The sequence below is a fragment of the Acartia tonsa genome, chromosome 1, assembly GCF_053477335.1.
Source record: "Acartia tonsa isolate MP-2025a chromosome 1, ASM5347733v1, whole genome shotgun sequence".
NCBI lineage: Eukaryota > Metazoa > Arthropoda > Copepoda > Calanoida > Acartiidae > Acartia > Acartia tonsa.
The window spans coordinates 3,038,965-3,058,654 of record NC_137260.1 but is presented as its reverse complement, the minus strand read 5'-3'; the positions used below and the strand labels follow the sequence as shown (position 1 = coordinate 3,058,654).

At 34.1% G+C, this 19,690-nt stretch overlaps 1 protein-coding gene across 1 annotated transcript; it reads right to left on the bottom strand.

Moving 5' to 3' along the window:
• Positions 1 to 1,726: 1,726 nt before the first annotated feature.
• LOC145319849 (lysosomal cholesterol signaling protein-like) lies at positions 1,727 to 19,233 on the bottom strand. The gene is made up of 15 exons (XM_080162280.1): positions 19,180 to 19,233; positions 18,385 to 18,470; positions 17,818 to 17,905; positions 17,207 to 17,306; positions 9,673 to 9,757; positions 8,803 to 8,884; positions 6,758 to 6,817; positions 6,348 to 6,404; positions 5,517 to 5,637; positions 5,043 to 5,166; positions 4,297 to 4,407; positions 3,911 to 4,014; positions 2,729 to 2,803; positions 2,206 to 2,267; positions 1,727 to 1,791 (listed from the first exon to the last, which is right to left on the bottom strand). Exons 2-15 carry the CDS (start codon positions 18,439 to 18,441, stop codon positions 1,727 to 1,729), a joined length of 1,191 nt encoding a protein of 396 aa, XP_080018406.1. The 5' UTR covers positions 18,442 to 18,470; positions 19,180 to 19,233.
• Positions 19,234 to 19,690: the final 457 nt, after the last annotated feature.

The window sequence follows — 19,690 nt, the reverse complement described above, 5'->3', positions numbered from 1 at the left end:
ACTACAGACATATATTATGAATATCGTGGCTTCTATTACAGCTAGAGACCTATAAGTTTTTTTTGGTAAATCCTTGAGCAACAATAAACAGATTAAAACATTAATTGGCGCCGCCAACCGCCGTTTTACCGCCGTAACCGTCGAAAATGGCGGTTTCCGTTATTTGCCGTTTTTCGGCGATGATCAGAAAAAGTATTTTTTTTGTTATGAAAAATAAAAGTTCGTCCTAAAATTTGGTCATCCTAGCTGCAAAATTGGTCGCTCTACAGCTGTTTAAAAATTTAGCGGCTGGCCGCTAAAAAGAAGCTGGTGAGCGGTCTGACCGCTATGATTAGAAAAAGTAATTTTCTCTAAAAATACACATGAACCACCAGAAAAAAAATTTACGTCTTTATCTGTAACAGGAGCCGAGATAGAGGGGGGGGGCTTTTAGAGCCCCCCCCCCCCCCCCCCCCCCGATCTATTAAGGTGGGAATTAGGGCCCGATCTGTAAGGGTTAAAACGACAGGAAATTTAATTTTGATATCTAAAACTTTATATAAATTTTGAAAATCGGACCATAAACACCAAAGATATGGAGAAAAATGTGAAAAATAAAAAAAATAGCCTAAAACCTACAAAAAGGCAGTCGGACCGTCATAGTTGTTTTCTTTAATCGACAGGAAATTTAATTGGTTATATCTATAACTGAAAAAATTTTGAAAATCGGACCATAAACACCAAAGATATAGAGCCTAAAATCTGATAAAAAGAGGTCAGACTGGCATCCATGTTATATACTTAATTATGCTCCATTATAATGGGGATGTTGACAAGAAATTTCAGTCTTCTATATTAAACAGGAGCCGAGAAAATCACGTTTCCCATATTCTGTCTCAGACGGACAGACGGAAATTTCGAATTATAGAGTAGCTTCGCTTCTAACAACAAACATTTAGAATATGAGTTCCACATCCTGCTACATCCCTTTTTTTCTTTTTCATTCTGCTAAACGATGGATAATGAATATAATTTTTTTTAAGACCAAAATTCCTTTTTGAATTGGTGCCATACAGAGAAACAAACGTTGATTAACTTATACCAAGATAAGTCCTTCATAACCGTAATATATATTTTAATGTAATTTATAAACTATAAATAAAAAAAAATCTGAACTTACATGATATAGACCAGGTTCTGATTTTGGATCAAAGAAGTTGCAAATCCTGTATGTGTAAAAAATATAAGAATTCTAAATAAATTATTGTCATGAAAAAAATTCAAATAAAAAAAAAAGAATGTAAGTTACCTGAAAAGATTTAGCATCATATTCGAAAATGTAGACCTAAAAAGAAAAGGTGTTTCAGTTCAATATATGTTTATAATTTTTCTTTTTCTAGTTAATTATATATTACAGTAATAAATAACTTTATAAATCTTAGACGGACAAACAAGACTTAAGATGATCAGTGGTCATTAATCAATAGTATATTTATATAAAAAAAAGTCATGGCAGCTTTCACATGTCTAAGTGAATTATTAATTTAAATGTTTAAAAAAATATTTTATCTATATAAATCAACAGAGAGAATCAAACTTTCCCCATAGATGGAAAAAGGATACAGACACAATGAATTAGAAATTAGCTTCAGTACTATAAAATTTAAATTGAAGAATATCAAAAGCATAAAGTCAAACTATATATGTAATATAGGCTAATCAATAATATATTTAGTGATTTAAAATCTTACCCACAGTAAATCATAACCAAGAGAAAATGTCTGAATATTTGTGGAGTATATTCATCAACATCTAAAAATAGTTATCACTTGAAATTTTATGCTGTAATTTTATCAAAAAATACAATATTAAAGAAATTGATGACTTGTAGAATGAAAATTTTTTTCACCAAATGTGGTTTCCCTCAAAGTGACTGTTGGAGCCCCCCCCCCCTTATCATTAATTGATCAGTATGAGGGCGGTAGTTTTTTGTGTGTATTACCATTTTCTTTAGGTCACGTTAGGATGGGTTATATTGAGACGGGATAGCCCCATACAGTTAGAGCAACACAGGTATTTGCCCTGCAGAGTAAGGGCCACTTCTAGGGGTTAGGCATCAAGAAAGAAAACTATCCTCATCCCCATATTTTTAAAATATTAGAAAATACTGTAAGGGATTTATACTCTCCCTAAGCACTTTAAGAGAAAACACTGCAAAATGATTACCTCTCTCAGGTTGAGTTCCATTGGTCATTTCCAACTCAAATAATCTTCTGTTGTGATCCAACCTATGTGTTTGTTCATTACTTAAATATTTGTTGGAAAAAGTTGAAAGTTAATGATTATATTATTACTTGGATCTTACACCATATTTTTTCTTGTTTTCTAATAAAATATAACACGCAGCGAGCTAAAATAACGATTTTTCCCCTTCTCCTCTTCTTTACCTCATCCCCTCCACTCCTACTTGATTAAAATAAATGATAGGGGAAATTGCAACCTAAATAGACGACAATTTCCACCTGTTATAATACCCACGTTTATTCTATATCCATTTTAAAGTTGAATCTATCACAAAAGTAAAATTTTCAAATATTCAATCTTCACGTTTAAAAAAATAGATATAAAATTATTTTGATTCATTGATGGAAAAACATACTTGAAGGCATTTGTATTTTGTCGAACTACCACTTTTATATTTATATTTATTGATTTTATTTCAAATATGGTTAAAAGAATTTATGCTAACCTGCTACTTTTTGCCAAAAAGAAGAACATAATCACCAAACATATAATATCCAATATCAAGTCCATTATATCTTGACTAAAACATATAATAATGTACATGATAATAACCAATATCAAGTCTATTATATCTTGACTAAAACAGTTAGGGAGTTGAATCCATTTTTATAGAAGCAGAAATATAATCTATGATTATGGTTTGGACCCTCTAAAACTGTAATCTACCTTTCCACTTTCCCCTCTCTTGGTGAAGATATCTTCAACGCCGATACGATTTTTGAAATGTAAGATTCTACTTTCCCTTCTCTTGGTGAAGATATCTTCAACGCCGATACGATTTTTGAAATGTAAGATTCCACTTTCCCCTCTCTTGGTAAAGATATCTTCAACGCCGATACGATTTTTGAAATTTAAGATTCCACTTTTGCCTCTCTTGGTGAAGATATCTTCAACAAGAGAGACAAAAGTGGAATCTTATATTTCAAAAATCGTATCGGCGTTGAAGATATCTTCACCAAGAGAGGGGAAAGTGGAAGGGTAGATTACAGTTTTAGAGGGTCCAAACCATAATCATAGATTATATTTCTGCTTCTATAAAAATGGATTCAACTCCCTAACTGTAAAACATATAATAATATACAAAAAGAAGAAATAATCACCAAACATATAATATCCAATATTAGGTCCATTATATCTTGACTAAAACATATAATAATGTGCATAATAATAACCAATATCAAGTCCATTATATCTTGACTAAAACATATAATAATGTACAAAAAGAAGAAAATAATCACCAAACATATATAATCATCATAGACGTCCAAGGGGGGGCGGAGTAAAGTGGGGATTACCCCCCCCCCTCCCCCCCCAATTTTTTTTCATTTTACCCTCCCCCATTTAAAATTTACCTCTACCCTGGGGGTGCCGTAGGCACCCCCACTCATTTAGGAGAGGGTATTTACCCCCCCAAACTGGGGACTTTTATTGAATTTGATTAATTGGTTTATTATGTTAAGTGTTAAAACGTTTTAACCACTATTTAAAATCTATAGAAGGGGTAATTTTGTCTATCATTGTTGGGAATGTACATAAATTTATTGGCCTTTGTCTTATCTCTTTAGATCCTTGGGATTTAGATAATTTCCTTCCTTATGATTATCATTCAAATGATTTTCTATTCTACCTGTTTCCAAAGTTTTTAGCAGCCCCATCCGTGATTTTACAGCAAAACAGAAGAATTGACGTTATCAAAGCTCCAAGCAGAGGACTTATCAGAAGCAGGATGAACTAGAATATAAGTTTTTATCATTGTTCAAACATTCTCTTTAGTCATTGCACTGTAAATTAAACAAGGTATCCAAAGTTTTATAATCAACCTTATTCGTTGGCTGAAAAACTTTTGGTAGTTTTATTGAATTTTGATTGTCCGGTTTTAAATGATTAGTGTCCAAACTTTTCATCCAATAATTTTAATCCACAAAAGTGGTAACTTTATATATTATTATGAATTTCCATTGTCTTATCATTTGTTCTTGGTGTATTTTCAATTGTAAAATCTTAGTATTTTACCTTAAATCTGTTTAACAGTTTGTCCTTCTTTTTAAGTTTCATGTAGAGAATGACTGAAAGCACAGGAGCGCAGATTTTCCCAGAATAGATTCCATGGTGGTTTAGAAATATCTAAATACTTTCAACAGTAGGATTGCATAAAAAATTTTCTTCTTTTATAAATGTAACAAGGATGACAACATCAATAATTAGCAAAGCCCTCGAAATCATGAATGGAGAAACGGACAATGCCAGAAGTTCAGAAAAATTTTGGTACAAAGAAAATCTTGAAATCAGAAACAAAGTAATTATGTCATTTGAATCATGGCAGACAGGCCGACGGACCAAGTATCTATAATACAAAGTAGAACGATGTCTGTCTGTTTGTGTGTTTGTTTGTCTGTTTGTTTGTAGCGAAGGATCTCGCTAACCGCTGAACCGATCGGGTTCTCCTTTACAGGTTAGCTTCTCATAGTTCCCGGGAAGGTTTATAACTATTTTTTTGGGGGGTGGAACACCCCCAACCCCAAAAAGAAATGAAAATACCCCCCCAAAAAAGTTTTTTCTTTTTCTTCTTAAAACTAAAATTAAAATAGTTGGGTCGACTACTCCCCCCCCAAAAAAAAAATTGGTTTAATCAATCCTCTTGGGGCAAAGCCCCTAGTATTATATCCTGGATGCTGAACGCATAGTGTTACAGACGGAAGGACTAAAAGATATACAAATTGAATTATAGAGTAGCTACTTTTTAGAGTTTAAAAACTTACTGCAACCATTTTTGTGACACTTTTACCATTGATAGGTGCAAAAACAGCGATAATTCCTCCAAGCCCACATTCCAAGGCAAACATAAGCAGCGAAAACGTCACCATGTGTGGCATTCGTTGGAATCTAAATAAGATTGAGTTTACAAAAAGTAATTGAATAAGTCTACTACTACGATATCTGCCGCTTGTTTTAGTTATTCCTAACTCCGGCGGGGTTTCCTAATCTAATCTACGAAATTTTATAACCTTAAGGTGCAACCCATATCCTTATCTCCAACAAAAAAAAGGATAACCCAGTATCTACCTGGCCTATGTGGTGGGGACCTTTTTCGTCTAGTTTCAAATTGCTTTCTGCTATTATGTAGCGACTTGGCTGTGTTTATATTTCTGATGCTATTGGCTGATTTATATATATACTTTAATTTCCCACTTACTGATTCTCAATAAAAAAATAGAATTTAAATTTTAAGTTACCTTTTGGAAACTATAAAAATTAGGATAATAAAGACAACCCCAACTACAGAAGTAACAGAAATCTCAAACAGAAACTCTTTTAAATTATCAGTCAACAGACTTTCTCCATTCACATTCAAAACTAAAACAGAGTAAAAGATTAATTTATATTTAATGGGTACGAATGCAGTGAGGAAGAAAATAATGGGCTGTCAATTATCTTGGTCCCCAAGGTTTTATAAAAAGGTTTTCTTTTTTGTTTGGCTTAAGAACTTTGAGGACTTTTATTGATTTTTAATTACATTACATTAAGTTGAGTGTCCAAACGTTTCAACCACTTATTGTAAGGGGTAATATTGTGTATTGTCATTGGGGATGTACATCAATCTATCAGCCATTTTCTTATCTCTTTAGATACCTGAAGTGAAAACCTTAAAGAAAGTGGATTAAAAAAATATAGTCAGTCCTCTTTGATTTCTTTTTATGAGAATGTTTAAAATCCTCTACATTTTCCTTTCATTGCATTACTCTAAAAATTGGGCCTCAAATGAAACTGAATAAGATAATTGTTAGAATTGATTTTTTTTATATGTATGTATTAAATTATCATTTTTTCATCAGTTTCCCTCAAAGTGCTAGTCAAGCATATAAACCCTCCTTCCTTATTTTGAAATAAATGGGGAATTAACTACTTTTTCATTTGTTAGTGTTCTACTTTGGGTTAGGTTAAGTTTTGTTGGGCAACGGGTAGCCCAAAAAGAATTAGGACACTGAAGTTATAGGTCCTGCATGGGTAGGTACCTTAAAGGGATTGGACATAAAAAAGCAACAGTTTTGATTGTATTTCTTTACCTGCTAAAATTTTGGCAGACATATACATCATTGGAGCTGACAGAAAAGTTATCATAACTAAAATAAGACACAAACATCTTACATCATCTAAATCTTTAATAATTATAATGATTGGATAAAAATAAGAGAATGTTTGTCTGTAACTTATGAACTCACTAAACACTGCACCTATAAGGTTCTCCTTTACAGTAAAGCTTCTGATGGGTTTTTTAATTTTTTTAAGGGAGGAGATCCCAACCCTCCCAAGAAAATAAAATTACCCTAATCCACTCTTTTTAAAAACTTTCTTCAAGTTATGTCATTACGTCATGGCCTTCGGCAATGAGGGGTTTTGATCAAGGTTTGCTTGAAAAGTTTTCAAACGGATGTTATCATCCCTATAAAACAATATAAAAAGTTTAATTCTTTACCTATACTTCCAGAAATAAGTTCAGGATTCACATTATAAAAGCTGGCATAGGCATCAACACCTAAAAATAATCTATACCGGTAAGGAAAATATTGGCAATGGAGAATAATTTCACCTACTCCGCTTTTCATATGATACAACTTTGCAACTTTTGGCATTTTTTTATCCATTTTAATTTTACCTTAAATAAATCTCTATTGATTTTCTTAAATCCTGTTTTTAAGAGAAAACAGTACAAGGTATAAATCTCCTAAAACACCTCTCCTACTGAAACGCTCGTTTAGAACTCAACTTTTATTGTTACTGAACTTTCATAATATTAACAAAGCTTTTGATATAAATGTAAACTTATTTATACTTAATAATATTAAGGGAATAGTTGTAAAGTTTAATATACAGTATACAAAAGAGGTCTACTTACTTTAGACAACTATATATTACCTAGTGCTGGAGGGATAGATTCATAGAGAACAGCATAGTTGGACAGATCTGGGTACCCATACAACTATATATTACCTAGTGCAGGAGGGATAGAACCATAGAGAACAGCATAGTTGGACAGATCTGGGTACCCATACAACTATATATTACCTAGTGCAGGAGGGATAGAACCATAGAGAACAGCATAGTTGGACAGATCTGGGTACCCATACAACTATATATTACCTAGTGCAGGAGGGATAGAACCATAGAGAACAGCATAGTTGGACAGATCTGGGTACCCATACAACTATATATTACCTAGTGCAGGAGGGATAGAACCATAGAGAACAGCATAGTTGGACAGATCTGGGTACCCATACAACTATATATTACCTAGTGCAGGAGGGATAGAACCATAGAGAACAGCATAGTTGGACAGATCTGGGTACCCATACAACTATATATTACCTAGTGCAGGAGGGATAGAACCATAGAGAACAGCATAGTTGGACAGATCTGGGTACCCATACAACTATATATTACCTAGTGCAGGAGGGATAGAACCATAGAGAACAGCATAGTTGGAGAGCCCAGGATCTGGATACACATACAACTATATATTACCTAGTGCAGGAGGGATAGAACCATAGAGAACAGCATAGTTGGACAGATCTGGGTACACATACAACTATATATTACCTAGTGCAGGAGGGATAGAACCATAGAGAACAGCATAGTTGGAGAGCCCAGGATCTGGGTACCCATACAACTATATATTACCTAGTGCAGGAGGGATAGAACCATAGAGAACAGCATAGTTGGAGAGCCCAGGATCTGGGTACCCATACAACTATATATTACCTAGTGCTGGAGGGATAGAACCATAGAGAACAGCATAGTTGGACAGATCTGGGTACCCATACAACTATATATTACCTAGTGCAGGAGGGATAGAACCATAGAGAACAGCATAGTTGGACAGATCTGGGTACCCATACAACTATATATTACCTAGTGCAGGAGGGATAGAACCATAGAGCACAGCATAGTTGGACAGATCTGGGTACCCATACAACTATATATTACCTAGTGCAGGAGGGATAGAACCATAGAGAACAGCATAGTTGGAGAGCTCAGGATCTGGGTACACATACAACTATATATTACCTAGTGCTGGAGGGATAGAACCATAGAGCACAGCATAGTTGGACAGATCTGGGTACCCATACAACTATATATTACCTAGTGCAGGAGGGATAGAACCATAGAGCACAGCATAGTTGGACAGATCTGGGTACCCATACAACTATATATTACCTAGTGCAGGAGGGATAGAACCATAGAGAACAGCATAGTTGGACAGATCTGGGTACCCATACAACTATATATTACCTAGTGCAGGAGGGATAGAACCATAGAGAACAGCATAGTTGGACAGATCTGGGTACCCATACAACTATATATTACCTAGTGCAGGAGGGATAGAACCATAGAGAACAGCATAGTTGGAGAGCTCAGGATCTGGGTACACATACAACTATATATTACCTAGTGCTGGAGGGATAGAACCATAGAGAACAGCATAGTTGGACAGATCTGGGTACACATACAACTATATATTACCTAGTGCAGGAGGGATAGAACCATAGAGCACAGCATAGTTGGACAGACCAGGATCAGGGTGCCCATACAAACCTATTCCAATCTACAAAAAAAAAACATTATGCAGGAAGGGGACATTGGACTGTAAACTATCAGGGATCTAAAGGGATAAGACAGTAGGGCGATAAATTGATTCACATCATTTAAATTATTTCTTATTTAGATTTCAATTTGTGGTTGAAATGTTTGGACACCCAACTTAATGAGCCAACCAATCAAGATAAAATAAAAGTCACCAAATTTCTTTGGCCAACGAATAAGAAATTGTTATTTATTGTAAAACTCTGGGAACTAGAGCAAGTAACAGCCTAAGATCCCCTCCCTCCCTGGTAAATTAAAAAAATGTACAATCATACTATTTAAACCAGTTTTATATCTGCGGAAAGCTGTTTATAATACAATGTAATCACCATAAATCCAAGGATGAAGGAGAAAGAAAGAGGAAAAAAGAGGAAAAACTAAGAGAAAGAAAGAGAAAGAAAGAAAGAGAAAGAAAGAGAAAAAAAAAGAGAAAAAAAGAGAAAAAAAGAGAAAGAAAGAGAAAGAAAGAGAAAGAAAGAGAAAGAAAGAGAAAGAAAGAGAAAGAAAGAGAAAGAAAGAGAAAGAAAGAAAGAGAAAGAAAGAGAAAGAAAGAAAGAGAAAGAAAGAGAAAGAAAGAGAAAGAAAGAGAAAGAAAGAGAAAGAAAGAGAAAGAAAGAAAAAGAAAGAGAAAGAAAGAGAAAGAAAGAGATAGAAAGAGAAAGAAAGAGAAAAAAAGAGAAAGAAAGAGAAAGAAAGAGAAAGAAAGAGAAAGAAAGAGAAAGAAAGAGAAAGAAAGAAAGGAAAGATTACCTCTTCAACAATGATGTGACAAAGCAAAGGAGTAGCCAAACCTTTCATTACCATTAACCCAAGGATGCTCTTCATACTTCCACCCCTAAACATAAAGGAGAATGAGAGAGTGTTAGAGAGAGAGAGAGAGAGAGAGAGAGAGAGAGAGAGAGAGAGAGAGAGAGAGAGAGAGAGAGAGAGAGAGAGAGAGAGAGAGAGAGAGAGAGAGAGAGAGAGAATGATGAGAAGAAAAAAAGAGGAGATATAAGCCTAGTTCACAAAAGACATAGGTCAACCTCTTGAAATTTTAGGTCTAACTAAAGAAGATTTAGGTTGACCGATTTCATAAAGGCACACAAACAACTTTTAGAGGTCAACCGATTTATTCTGTAGGTCTGTCTCAACCATGACACTTTGGTTGAGCTTGACTTCCGAATTAGCGGGAAGTTCACGAGATCAGTTGGCGAACATACAAACCCCCAATACCAGGAACCATCAAGTTTCAACAGCAGGTTTGAATATAGATTTATTGATGAAATTATTTCAAAGACCTGAAATTACAATATCAATTAGTTCATAATTCCAGTTATTTATAACCACGTAATCTTATTTGCTTTTTAAAAATCATTTTTCTCTACGGTAAAAAAATCTTTGGAAACTTTGGCTTTAAAGGAAAATTATTTGGTTTAATAAATCATTGTTAAATGCAACAATAAGGCACATAAAAATTACTAAAACATATATTAATCATAATTAAGTTTCATGCTTAGCTGGCTAAAGCCTTTTTTTAAAACTACATATAATCGTCCTATACACCATTCTTCCTAATAAAATTAACAAATTCTACCTGAAGTTCCTATGGTTTCAAATCCCTGGTATACTAGGGTCGTTCACACACTATGAGACCAATGATAGGCCAATTTTGTTCTCCGAAATCTTCACACACTCATGTCTCATTCAAAAGTGAAAAACGTGGGCGCATATAAACAATCCATGCTGCGTCACTTTATGAAGGGAAAGTCAAAAAAGACGACATTTGCGCTTAGTTTTTGGTTAATGATAAGGAATTAATTTCGGACTTGATAAACACAAAGCTTCCTCGAAAAGAGGTTAAGACACACCCCCCGTTTGAAAGTCAAATTAACTTCCTTAACGAGATTCAAGGTTTTTTTGCGCTGAGCACTAGCAACATTTCTCACTAAACTCAACTCACCATAATCACATGAGAATGGCCACATCCCGAAAACGTGACAATTTTGCTCCTAACTAAATGAAACCCCGTGAAATGCATACACAATATTATACTCCTCACTAGGACTCATAATACCTCACATTTTAGGATAGAAGGATGGGGATTGGTTTGTACCATACAACATTCCATGCACATGACAATCACAAGATCACATACACAATCCTAAAATAGATAATCCTATTAATCATGATGTTGTAAATATAACAACTATACTAAATAATAATCATTTCATAATCAATAGGTAATAAATCATTATTAATAAATCAATAAGTACCTACGAAATCAGGTTGAAATGTAAATGTAAACAAATAATGGTAACATAAAACGAAATAAATCTTAGACAAGAAAATTAAGATTTATAGGTACTTAAAACTAGATTTGTTAAGCATCAAAAAGAGTAGTAAGAAAAAATATTTCAAAATCCTTGGGCAGAAAGTTTTTCAAACCTAATGAATAAGAACTGTAATATCTTAATCAACAATAAAACTTTTTAATACTTAAAGAATAGCAAAATAATAATATCTTCGTTAGAATTTTCATTGAAACTATGAAAAAAATACCAATTTTTCTTTGTAAAAATATGAGACTTTAAATATGAATTTTCAATCATTCCTTGATCTGAATAAAAATGTTTTACTTGATTGAAATTCATATGCAATTTTTTTAAAAAATCTGCTAAAAATATACTTGATTTTTTTCTTAGAATAAATATCGAATCACGCAACCTCGACACATTTATTCCTTTTTGTTAAACTTTTCAGGTAAGTTTTATAATGATTTGTACTTTTGAAAAGAAATTAAACTCAATAAAATTAAATTTGAGCATATGAAATAGAATAAAATTTTATCGCATTTCATTTGATTCTTATTTTAGGCATAAAAATAGGCATATGAAAATGTAGCTTTTTAATAAAAAAAATGCTCTTAGTTTTCATAAAATAAGAATCAATTATTAATTATAATTTTTAATAACCGCTTTTATTTTAATATCTGCGATAAAAATGAAGGAAAGGTTAATTTAAAATATGCATAGTTTATCTTAAATTAATTCTGTGATATTCATATAAATAATAATCAATATTTTAATAATATCATACATCGTGTTCATTATTATAAATGCTTATCTCATAGAAAATAGAGTTTACATTTTTAAACATGAACGAAAATATACGTACCTAGGAAATAATTGCTATAAAATACTTCTCAAGGTTTAAAATTGTCCAAAGTCGCTAGGTACATATATTACTACGAATCTCTGCTCTCGGAATGAAGAAAAAATCTTTACGCGTGGATTATTAGGAATCCTTGCCTCCGGAGTGAAAGAAAAACCTTTATTTGCTTACAAATTAAAACAAATATCTTGATTTCTTGCGATAATCTTTTTAAAATAATAATAAGAATATTTTAAACATTATCATAATAATTTTACATGTTGTGTTCTTTACTTTAATGCATTATCTCATATGAGAATCTGAGAAATAACATTTTTTAAGCAAACGTGAACCATGAAAAAAATACCTCGAAAAATAATTTAAAAAAATCTATTTTTCTCAATCTAAAAATCTGCAAAAATCATTTGGTAGTTAATACACACAACTTTTGCTTTTCGAAGTCATACTTAAAGAAACAAAATCTTTTAAAATCTGCTTTAAAAGTCTAAACAATTTTGTAGAATTTTTGTGCTTAAATATGAACGATAAAATTAGTTGAATAATGAATACTTATTCTTTACAGAACCCTTTTAGGTTCCCTTCACAAGCTTAATATATAACTTGTATTATTTTTTTCTTTAGAAGATCATTTTCACACATAAATAGTTTATGTTGTAAATTAGATTTGTGGGTTGGTAGACTTTCAATAACTTTCTGGCGGCAACACCCGCCATATTGCAGGCCCTTTACCCTGTGTCGGGCGGCCAGCTTGGCAGCAGCCAGGTCGATTCTTGATTCACAACAGCACCAACCTCATTATCAGAACCGGCTGCAACACAACCAATTTCAGCATCATCATTGTGAACGGCTACAGCCTCACCTGCCGTAGCAATGTTATCAACAGCTATGGCAGTATCTTTAACATCAGAATTGACTGCAATACAAACAACAGTATCCACTGCAGAAATAACAGGTTTCTCAATAACAGCATCACAAGCAGAACCAACAGGTTCCTCATTAACAGCTACGGCAGACCCAACCGGTTCATTATCAACAGCTACGGCAGTACCAACCGGCTCATTATCAACAGCTACGGCAGTACCAACCGGTTCATTATCAACAGCTACGGTAGTACCAACCGGCTCATTATCAACAGCTACGGCAGTACCAACCGGTTCATTATCAACAGCTACGGCAGTACCAACCGGCTCATTATCAACAGCTACGGCAGTACCAACCGGCTCATTATCAACAGCTTCGACAGAACCAACCGGTTCATTATCAACAGCTACGGCAGTACCAACCGGCTCATTATCAACAGCTACGGCAGTACCAACCGGCTCATTATCAACAGCTACGGCAGTACCAACCGGCTCATTATCAACAGCTACGGCAGTACCAACCGGCTCATTATCAACAGCTACGACAGAACCAACCGGCCACGCACTCTCATCAACAGTTACGGCAGCTTTATACGCAGATTTCTGCTGACCAGCTCCATAGTCAGCACTTGTACAGATAAAACCACTACCAAAAATGGTTCGCCACAACATAGACTGGCCCACTTTCTGGTAGGTTGATGGAAACACGTCAGGATGTGTATTTCCAATGATGATATCTAAGCCTCCACTAATATATGTAAATCTTTCTGGCGGCATCTTAAATATTTCGGCGGCGGTTTCCGGATGGACCGAGCGCATCTCGTTGCCACCTCCGAGGTTAGGCATAACAGCTGCCTCAAATTCTCTCAAGTTACCATCCCTGTCCTTCAGATAGAACACCACATTGCGGCAGGATGATTCACTACCGTCAGCAACAGAAATGTTTGTATATCTGCCGGTAGATTTCAGCTTCAACTTGCTGGACAACTTCTCAGACACAAGTGATAGATTTGCACCAGAATCAAACCTGACGGCGGCATGGCAGGGTCCGCCACCAGGTGCTACAACTGGAACTATTTGCAGCAGGAAGGTACATGTGCTAGGCGCAGAACTTGATTTGTAGACTGTATTCACACTAGCACTAGCCTCATGCAACATACGACTATGATAACTGTCGTAATAATTGGTGCCACAGACACCAAGCTTATCCGAGTTAGATGAACGACGTTCCATCTCTCTAAGCCTTCGGTACATATCACGTACTTCTTGGCGCAACTCCATGGAAATTTTAAGCACTCCCATGTCCATCCTCACCTTCTCAACGACATCGAGGTTCCTGGCGACAGTGCTCGACCTCACGTCGTCTGAATCATTGTCAAGCCAGTGCAGAATTTTCTTACACTGTTCCAACGACGCATAAACTTTATCTGCAACAGTTTTCTGCTCACTAGCTTCATCCAAATCACGCTTGAACTTGCGCATCTCACTAGTCTCCACGGCAGATTTTAGACTTTTTATTAGGTCAGATTGGTCCTTGACCTCACTAAAAATGTCACGAATTGATTTTAAATTCACATTTTCACATGAACTAAAACTTTGGCAGGCTTTTAGATTTTCATAAAACACTTTTATCTGTTCGTCAAACACCTCTAGCCTTTCATTGCCAATAGCGATAGCTCGCTCAATTTTCTGCTTTTTAGTGAGCACCATATTGATTCACTAGGTAATTATTTCACAGAAAAATTGTCAATGTTTTTTGCATCAATACACTATATGCTATTGATTTATTGAAGAATGCTAACGCCTATTCTTCAGATTCTTTGAAGAATGCTAATGCCTATTCTTCAGAACCATTTGAAGTTGCTTGTGCAGCTCCTTCAACCATCAGGTTATTTGAAATTTGCTAATGCCTAAACTTCAACCTTCACTTCTTTGAAATTCGCTTGTGCAGCTCCTTCAAACTCCAATCATTTGAAATTGCTTGTGCAGCTCCTCCAAACTTCAACACTTTGAAATTGCTTGTGCAGCTCTTTCTTTTTTGCATCAATAATCTAGATGCTATTGATCTCTTGATGAATGCTAACGCCTATTCATCAGATACTTTGAAATTGTCTCAACCATGACACTTTGGTTGAGCTTGACTTCCGAATTAGCGGGAAGTTCACGAGATCAGTTGGCGAACATACAAACCCCCAATACCAGGAACCATCAAGTTTCAACAGCAGGTTTGAATATAGATTTATTGATGAAATTATTTCAAAGACCTGAAATTACAATATCAATTAGTTCATAATTCCAGTTATTTATAACCACGTAATCTTATTTGCTTTTTAAAAATCATTTTTCTCTACGGTAAAAAAATCTTTGGAAACTTTGGCTTTAAAGGAAAATTATTTGGTTTAATAAATCATTGTTAAATGCAACAATAAGGCACATAAAAATTACTAAAACATATATTAATCATAATTAAGTTTCATGCTTAGCTGGCTAAAGCCTTTTTTTAAAACTACATATAATCGTCCTATACACCATTCTTCCTAATAAAATTAACAAATTCTACCTGAAGTTCCTATGGTTTCAAATCCCTGGTATACTAGGGTCGTTCACACACTATGAGACCAATGATAGGCCAATTTTGTTCTCCGAAATCTTCACACACTCATGTCTCATTCAAAAGTGAAAAACGTGGGCGCATATAAACAATCCATGCTGCGTCACTTTATGAAGGGAAAGTCAAAAAAGACGACATTTGCGCTTAGTTTTTGGTTAATGATAAGGAATTAATTTCGGACTTGATAAACACAAAGCTTCCTCGAAAAGAGGTTAAGACAAGGTCAACCTAAACAAGTACAACAAACAAATGCCTATATAAAATCGACTCAACCTAAAGCTTCTTTTGGTCGACCTAAAAAATAGAATTAAAGAATAAGAAAGAAAAAAACGAAAGGGAGAAAGAGAAAAGAAAAAAGAGATGTAAATAAGATGTAATAAAGGGGTCATCTCAAAAAACGCCTATCTCAGAAAACGCCTATCTCAAAAAACGCCCATCTCAGAAAACGCCTATCTCAAAAAACGCCTTTTCCATAAAATGCCTACTACATTTTAAAAAATTATCTTGTAGTGAAACATGTAAGTCTACGGAGGTACTGTGAATATTGTTCAATATGTACATTATAAATTTTTCTTATTGAAATATCTATCCCTGAAGTATAATGTCACTCTTGTACATTCCTTAGGCACTTTTTATTCTTTTAATCATTTTGAGCAATAACATACTAAAGGTTTGCTTTTTGAAAATTGATCACAATTGAATAATAAAAACTTTTACCTAGTGAATCCATGTTTTAAGTTTCTTTATTTCATTTATCTACTTCAAAAAACCCAGTTTACTTTTCAGTTATTACAATAAGATGAACAATTATGAGCTCTATTAAAACATACTTCTTATTTATTTTCATTAATATTTAGTTATAAACCTAGTAAATTTGTTAAGAGATATTCATAAAGATGTTGTGGAATTTTGGTTGGGTGAATTTCAAAATAGGGTTGTGAAATTTGGGTAGGATGTAAGGAAGGTATAAAAAGATTGGAAAACACAAAATTTTGTTCTAGCTTTTATTATACTTAACAGAAATTTTAGATTCATGTTATATGATCATTATCATACACAAATAATATATGTACAAAATATTCATTGAGTATGATATGCTTAAAAATTATCAGAATTATATAGCTGTTCCTCAAAATAAAAAATTAGTTTAGAATAATTATTATAAATTAAAGCAATTAAACATTTTTAATGTCTTAACCCTATATTCCTTCTTATTTTTATCAGATTCAAAAATGATGTACTTTTGAATAAGCTTTAATAATTAAACCCTTTCCTCTAATGAGTTCTCCCTCCAATAATTTTCTCCCATCCCCCATTTTCCATTTATTTAAACTATCCCTATTCTCTTAATATAGAAGCTACTCTCTATTTAACCATTTTATCCATATTTGTACATAGTATATAGTACCAGTGTACCAATGTCACTTCCCCCCCTCGTCCTAAATATTTAAACCTGAGATTGGCTTATTTACCAACCGTGTTGAGGACAAGAGTGAAGTGAGCTAGGGAACAGTACCCTAAGTTTTTAAATTTGGGTACCAGTATAATATTTTAAATTGAGATTAGCTAACTTTCCCACCATGTTGAGACCAAGAGTGAAAGGAGCTAGAGAACAGTACCCAAAGTTTTTAAACCTTGGGTACCAGTGGACTTTGGGTACCTGAGATTAGCTAATTTTCCCACCATGTTGAGACCGAGAGTGAAGGGAGCTAGAGAGCTGAATGTGTTTCCTATGGCACCAAGAAATTTCTCCATAGTTTCTATAAGTAAAATATCAGTAATACTTTGGTTGTTAATTTATCATTAGGTTAACCTACAATATGAAACACTATTTTTAGAATCTTGACTTCAAGCTTTAATGTACCTAGAGGCACTGGAGGAAAGGAGAGGGGGAGTAAGTCAACAATTTACTTTGAATTTTTAGTTTTAAAAAATAAAAAAATAAATTTTGTGGCAGGGAATTTTTCCAGAGTCGATTTCTTTTGGAAAGGTTAAGGATTTTTCCTAAACATATTTATATACGTGCCCTGGCCCTATAAGAAGCTTTACTGTAAAGGAGAACCATATCAGTTAAGCATTCATTAAGATCCTTCACTAACCATTGACAGACAGAATCACATCCTGCTACCAGACATTTTTCAATCATGGCCTGTACAAAGATGTTAGTTTGATAAAGTAGTCTGGGGTTGAGATGGATCAATAGCTTTTAAAACTTTTTCAATCAAACTATTGATTTCCATTAATAAAATTTAAAGCATGAATAACTTCTACCTGGTAGTGTTTTATCCAAAGCAAAGTTAGCCACAACTCCAAGAATTGTCATATTTACAATGGGATTCATCATCAAGCCTCGCAAAATCTAGAAAAGAACGCGGATGACACGTCCATAAAAGCGAAGTTAAGATTGTAGGACAAACGAACATTAACACTTGTAGAATGTCAGAACTAAATAAAAAAGATTTTAAATGTATAAGTGGAAACAAAATTGTTGATAAAACTGCTCTAACACAGGAAACTGTTTAAAGACATAATTAGTTTAGGACTTGAGTATAGAGATGCTTCGATTATAACATTGTAGCATGTTGTAATAGAAATCAGAATTCCAAAAATCAGATAAAAAAGGATACTTTTAAAAACATTATGTACAATAAATTGTAAATAAGGGAGTGGTATAATATGCCTAACCACTGAAGGGACCAATAACCCTGTGGGGCTACAAAGTAACTAATTTAACCTAACCAAAAGTAAAAAAAAAACACTATAAAAACTACACCCTCTATTATACAAAAAAAAATTCAGATAAGTGGGGAGAAGGTGGGAACCGCCGCTATTGAATACCTTTAAAATGATTTTCATTTTATTTCTGCATCCAGAAGTATTTTGTCCTCGGGACATACTCTTCTCTATCTCCAAGAAAACAAATCCTTAAAATATGATAGTTATTTATCTCATCGTATTATAGACAGCTTTCCGCGGATATGAAAATAAAATGTATTCGAGGAAAGCTGTCTATTCGTGAAAATTTGTCTGTAATAAGATGCTATACTTGACTTTAAATATGGCTGAGAACCTGTACTAGATATTATTCGTTTTTAAAGCCTTAGAAATAGAAGGATTAAAAGTAATTTTTAAAGGGAAAAAGAGTAAAAATAAAAATAGCCTGAAACATAGACGTCCAATGGGGGGGGGGGGGTTAAAGGGGTGATTACCCCTACCTTGGGAGTGCCGTAGGCACCCCCAACCAGTTAGGAGGGGGTATTAACCCTCCCAAACTTTTAGTGGGGGAAATATCCCCCCCAAAATTTACCCCTGCCAACAGATTTCAGGGGGGGTAATTACTCCCCCCAAGCAAATTTTACCCCCGGGGTAAAAAAATTTTTTGGGGGGAGGTAAAAAAAATTTGCGGCGCGCTTCGCGCGCCATTTCACCCTCCCCCCCCCCAAATTAAAAAGCTTTGACGCCCGTGGCCTGAAAACTTCCCATTAATTATTTTTAAATAAAAATATCCTTAAACCAAGACCTTGCTATTTAAAGCTTTGGAAAATGGAGAAATCAATCGGTTTAGGGGGGGCGAGATCTTAACGGACAAACAAAACAACCATCTACTCTAAATAACAGGATAGTAAAGTTTACCTATAGGATTAAGAACTAGCAAAGAGATAGGCCCGACCAAGTACAGTAAGCCAATATACTAAAATTCATAGAATAGTTATTTATCGCATCATATTATAGACAGCTTTCCGCGGATATCAAAATGAAAAATCATAAGTCTTAAATCTATGATTTTAATTAAATATCCGAGGAAAATTTTCTGTAATACGATTCTACATTTGATTTTTCAGTAAGGCTGACATTAATTAGTTTTAAAGCCATATTTTTTTCTTTTTTAAGATTAAACTAGAAGAATTAAGTAGGGGTTAAGGCCAGTTTAAATAATTAAAATAATTTAAATTATTTAAGGGTTATTTATCACCAATTGTCATATCCTTGCTAAATACAACGCAAGCTTATCAGTGCAATAAAAACTATGACCTAGGGCACGGGTGGTTTACAATTAGAATACATTATGTCATAAAATAAGCAAATAAAGTTAATAAATTATTTGAATCAAGTTTTACCAAGGAGGGAGTGGACATTGGGATGT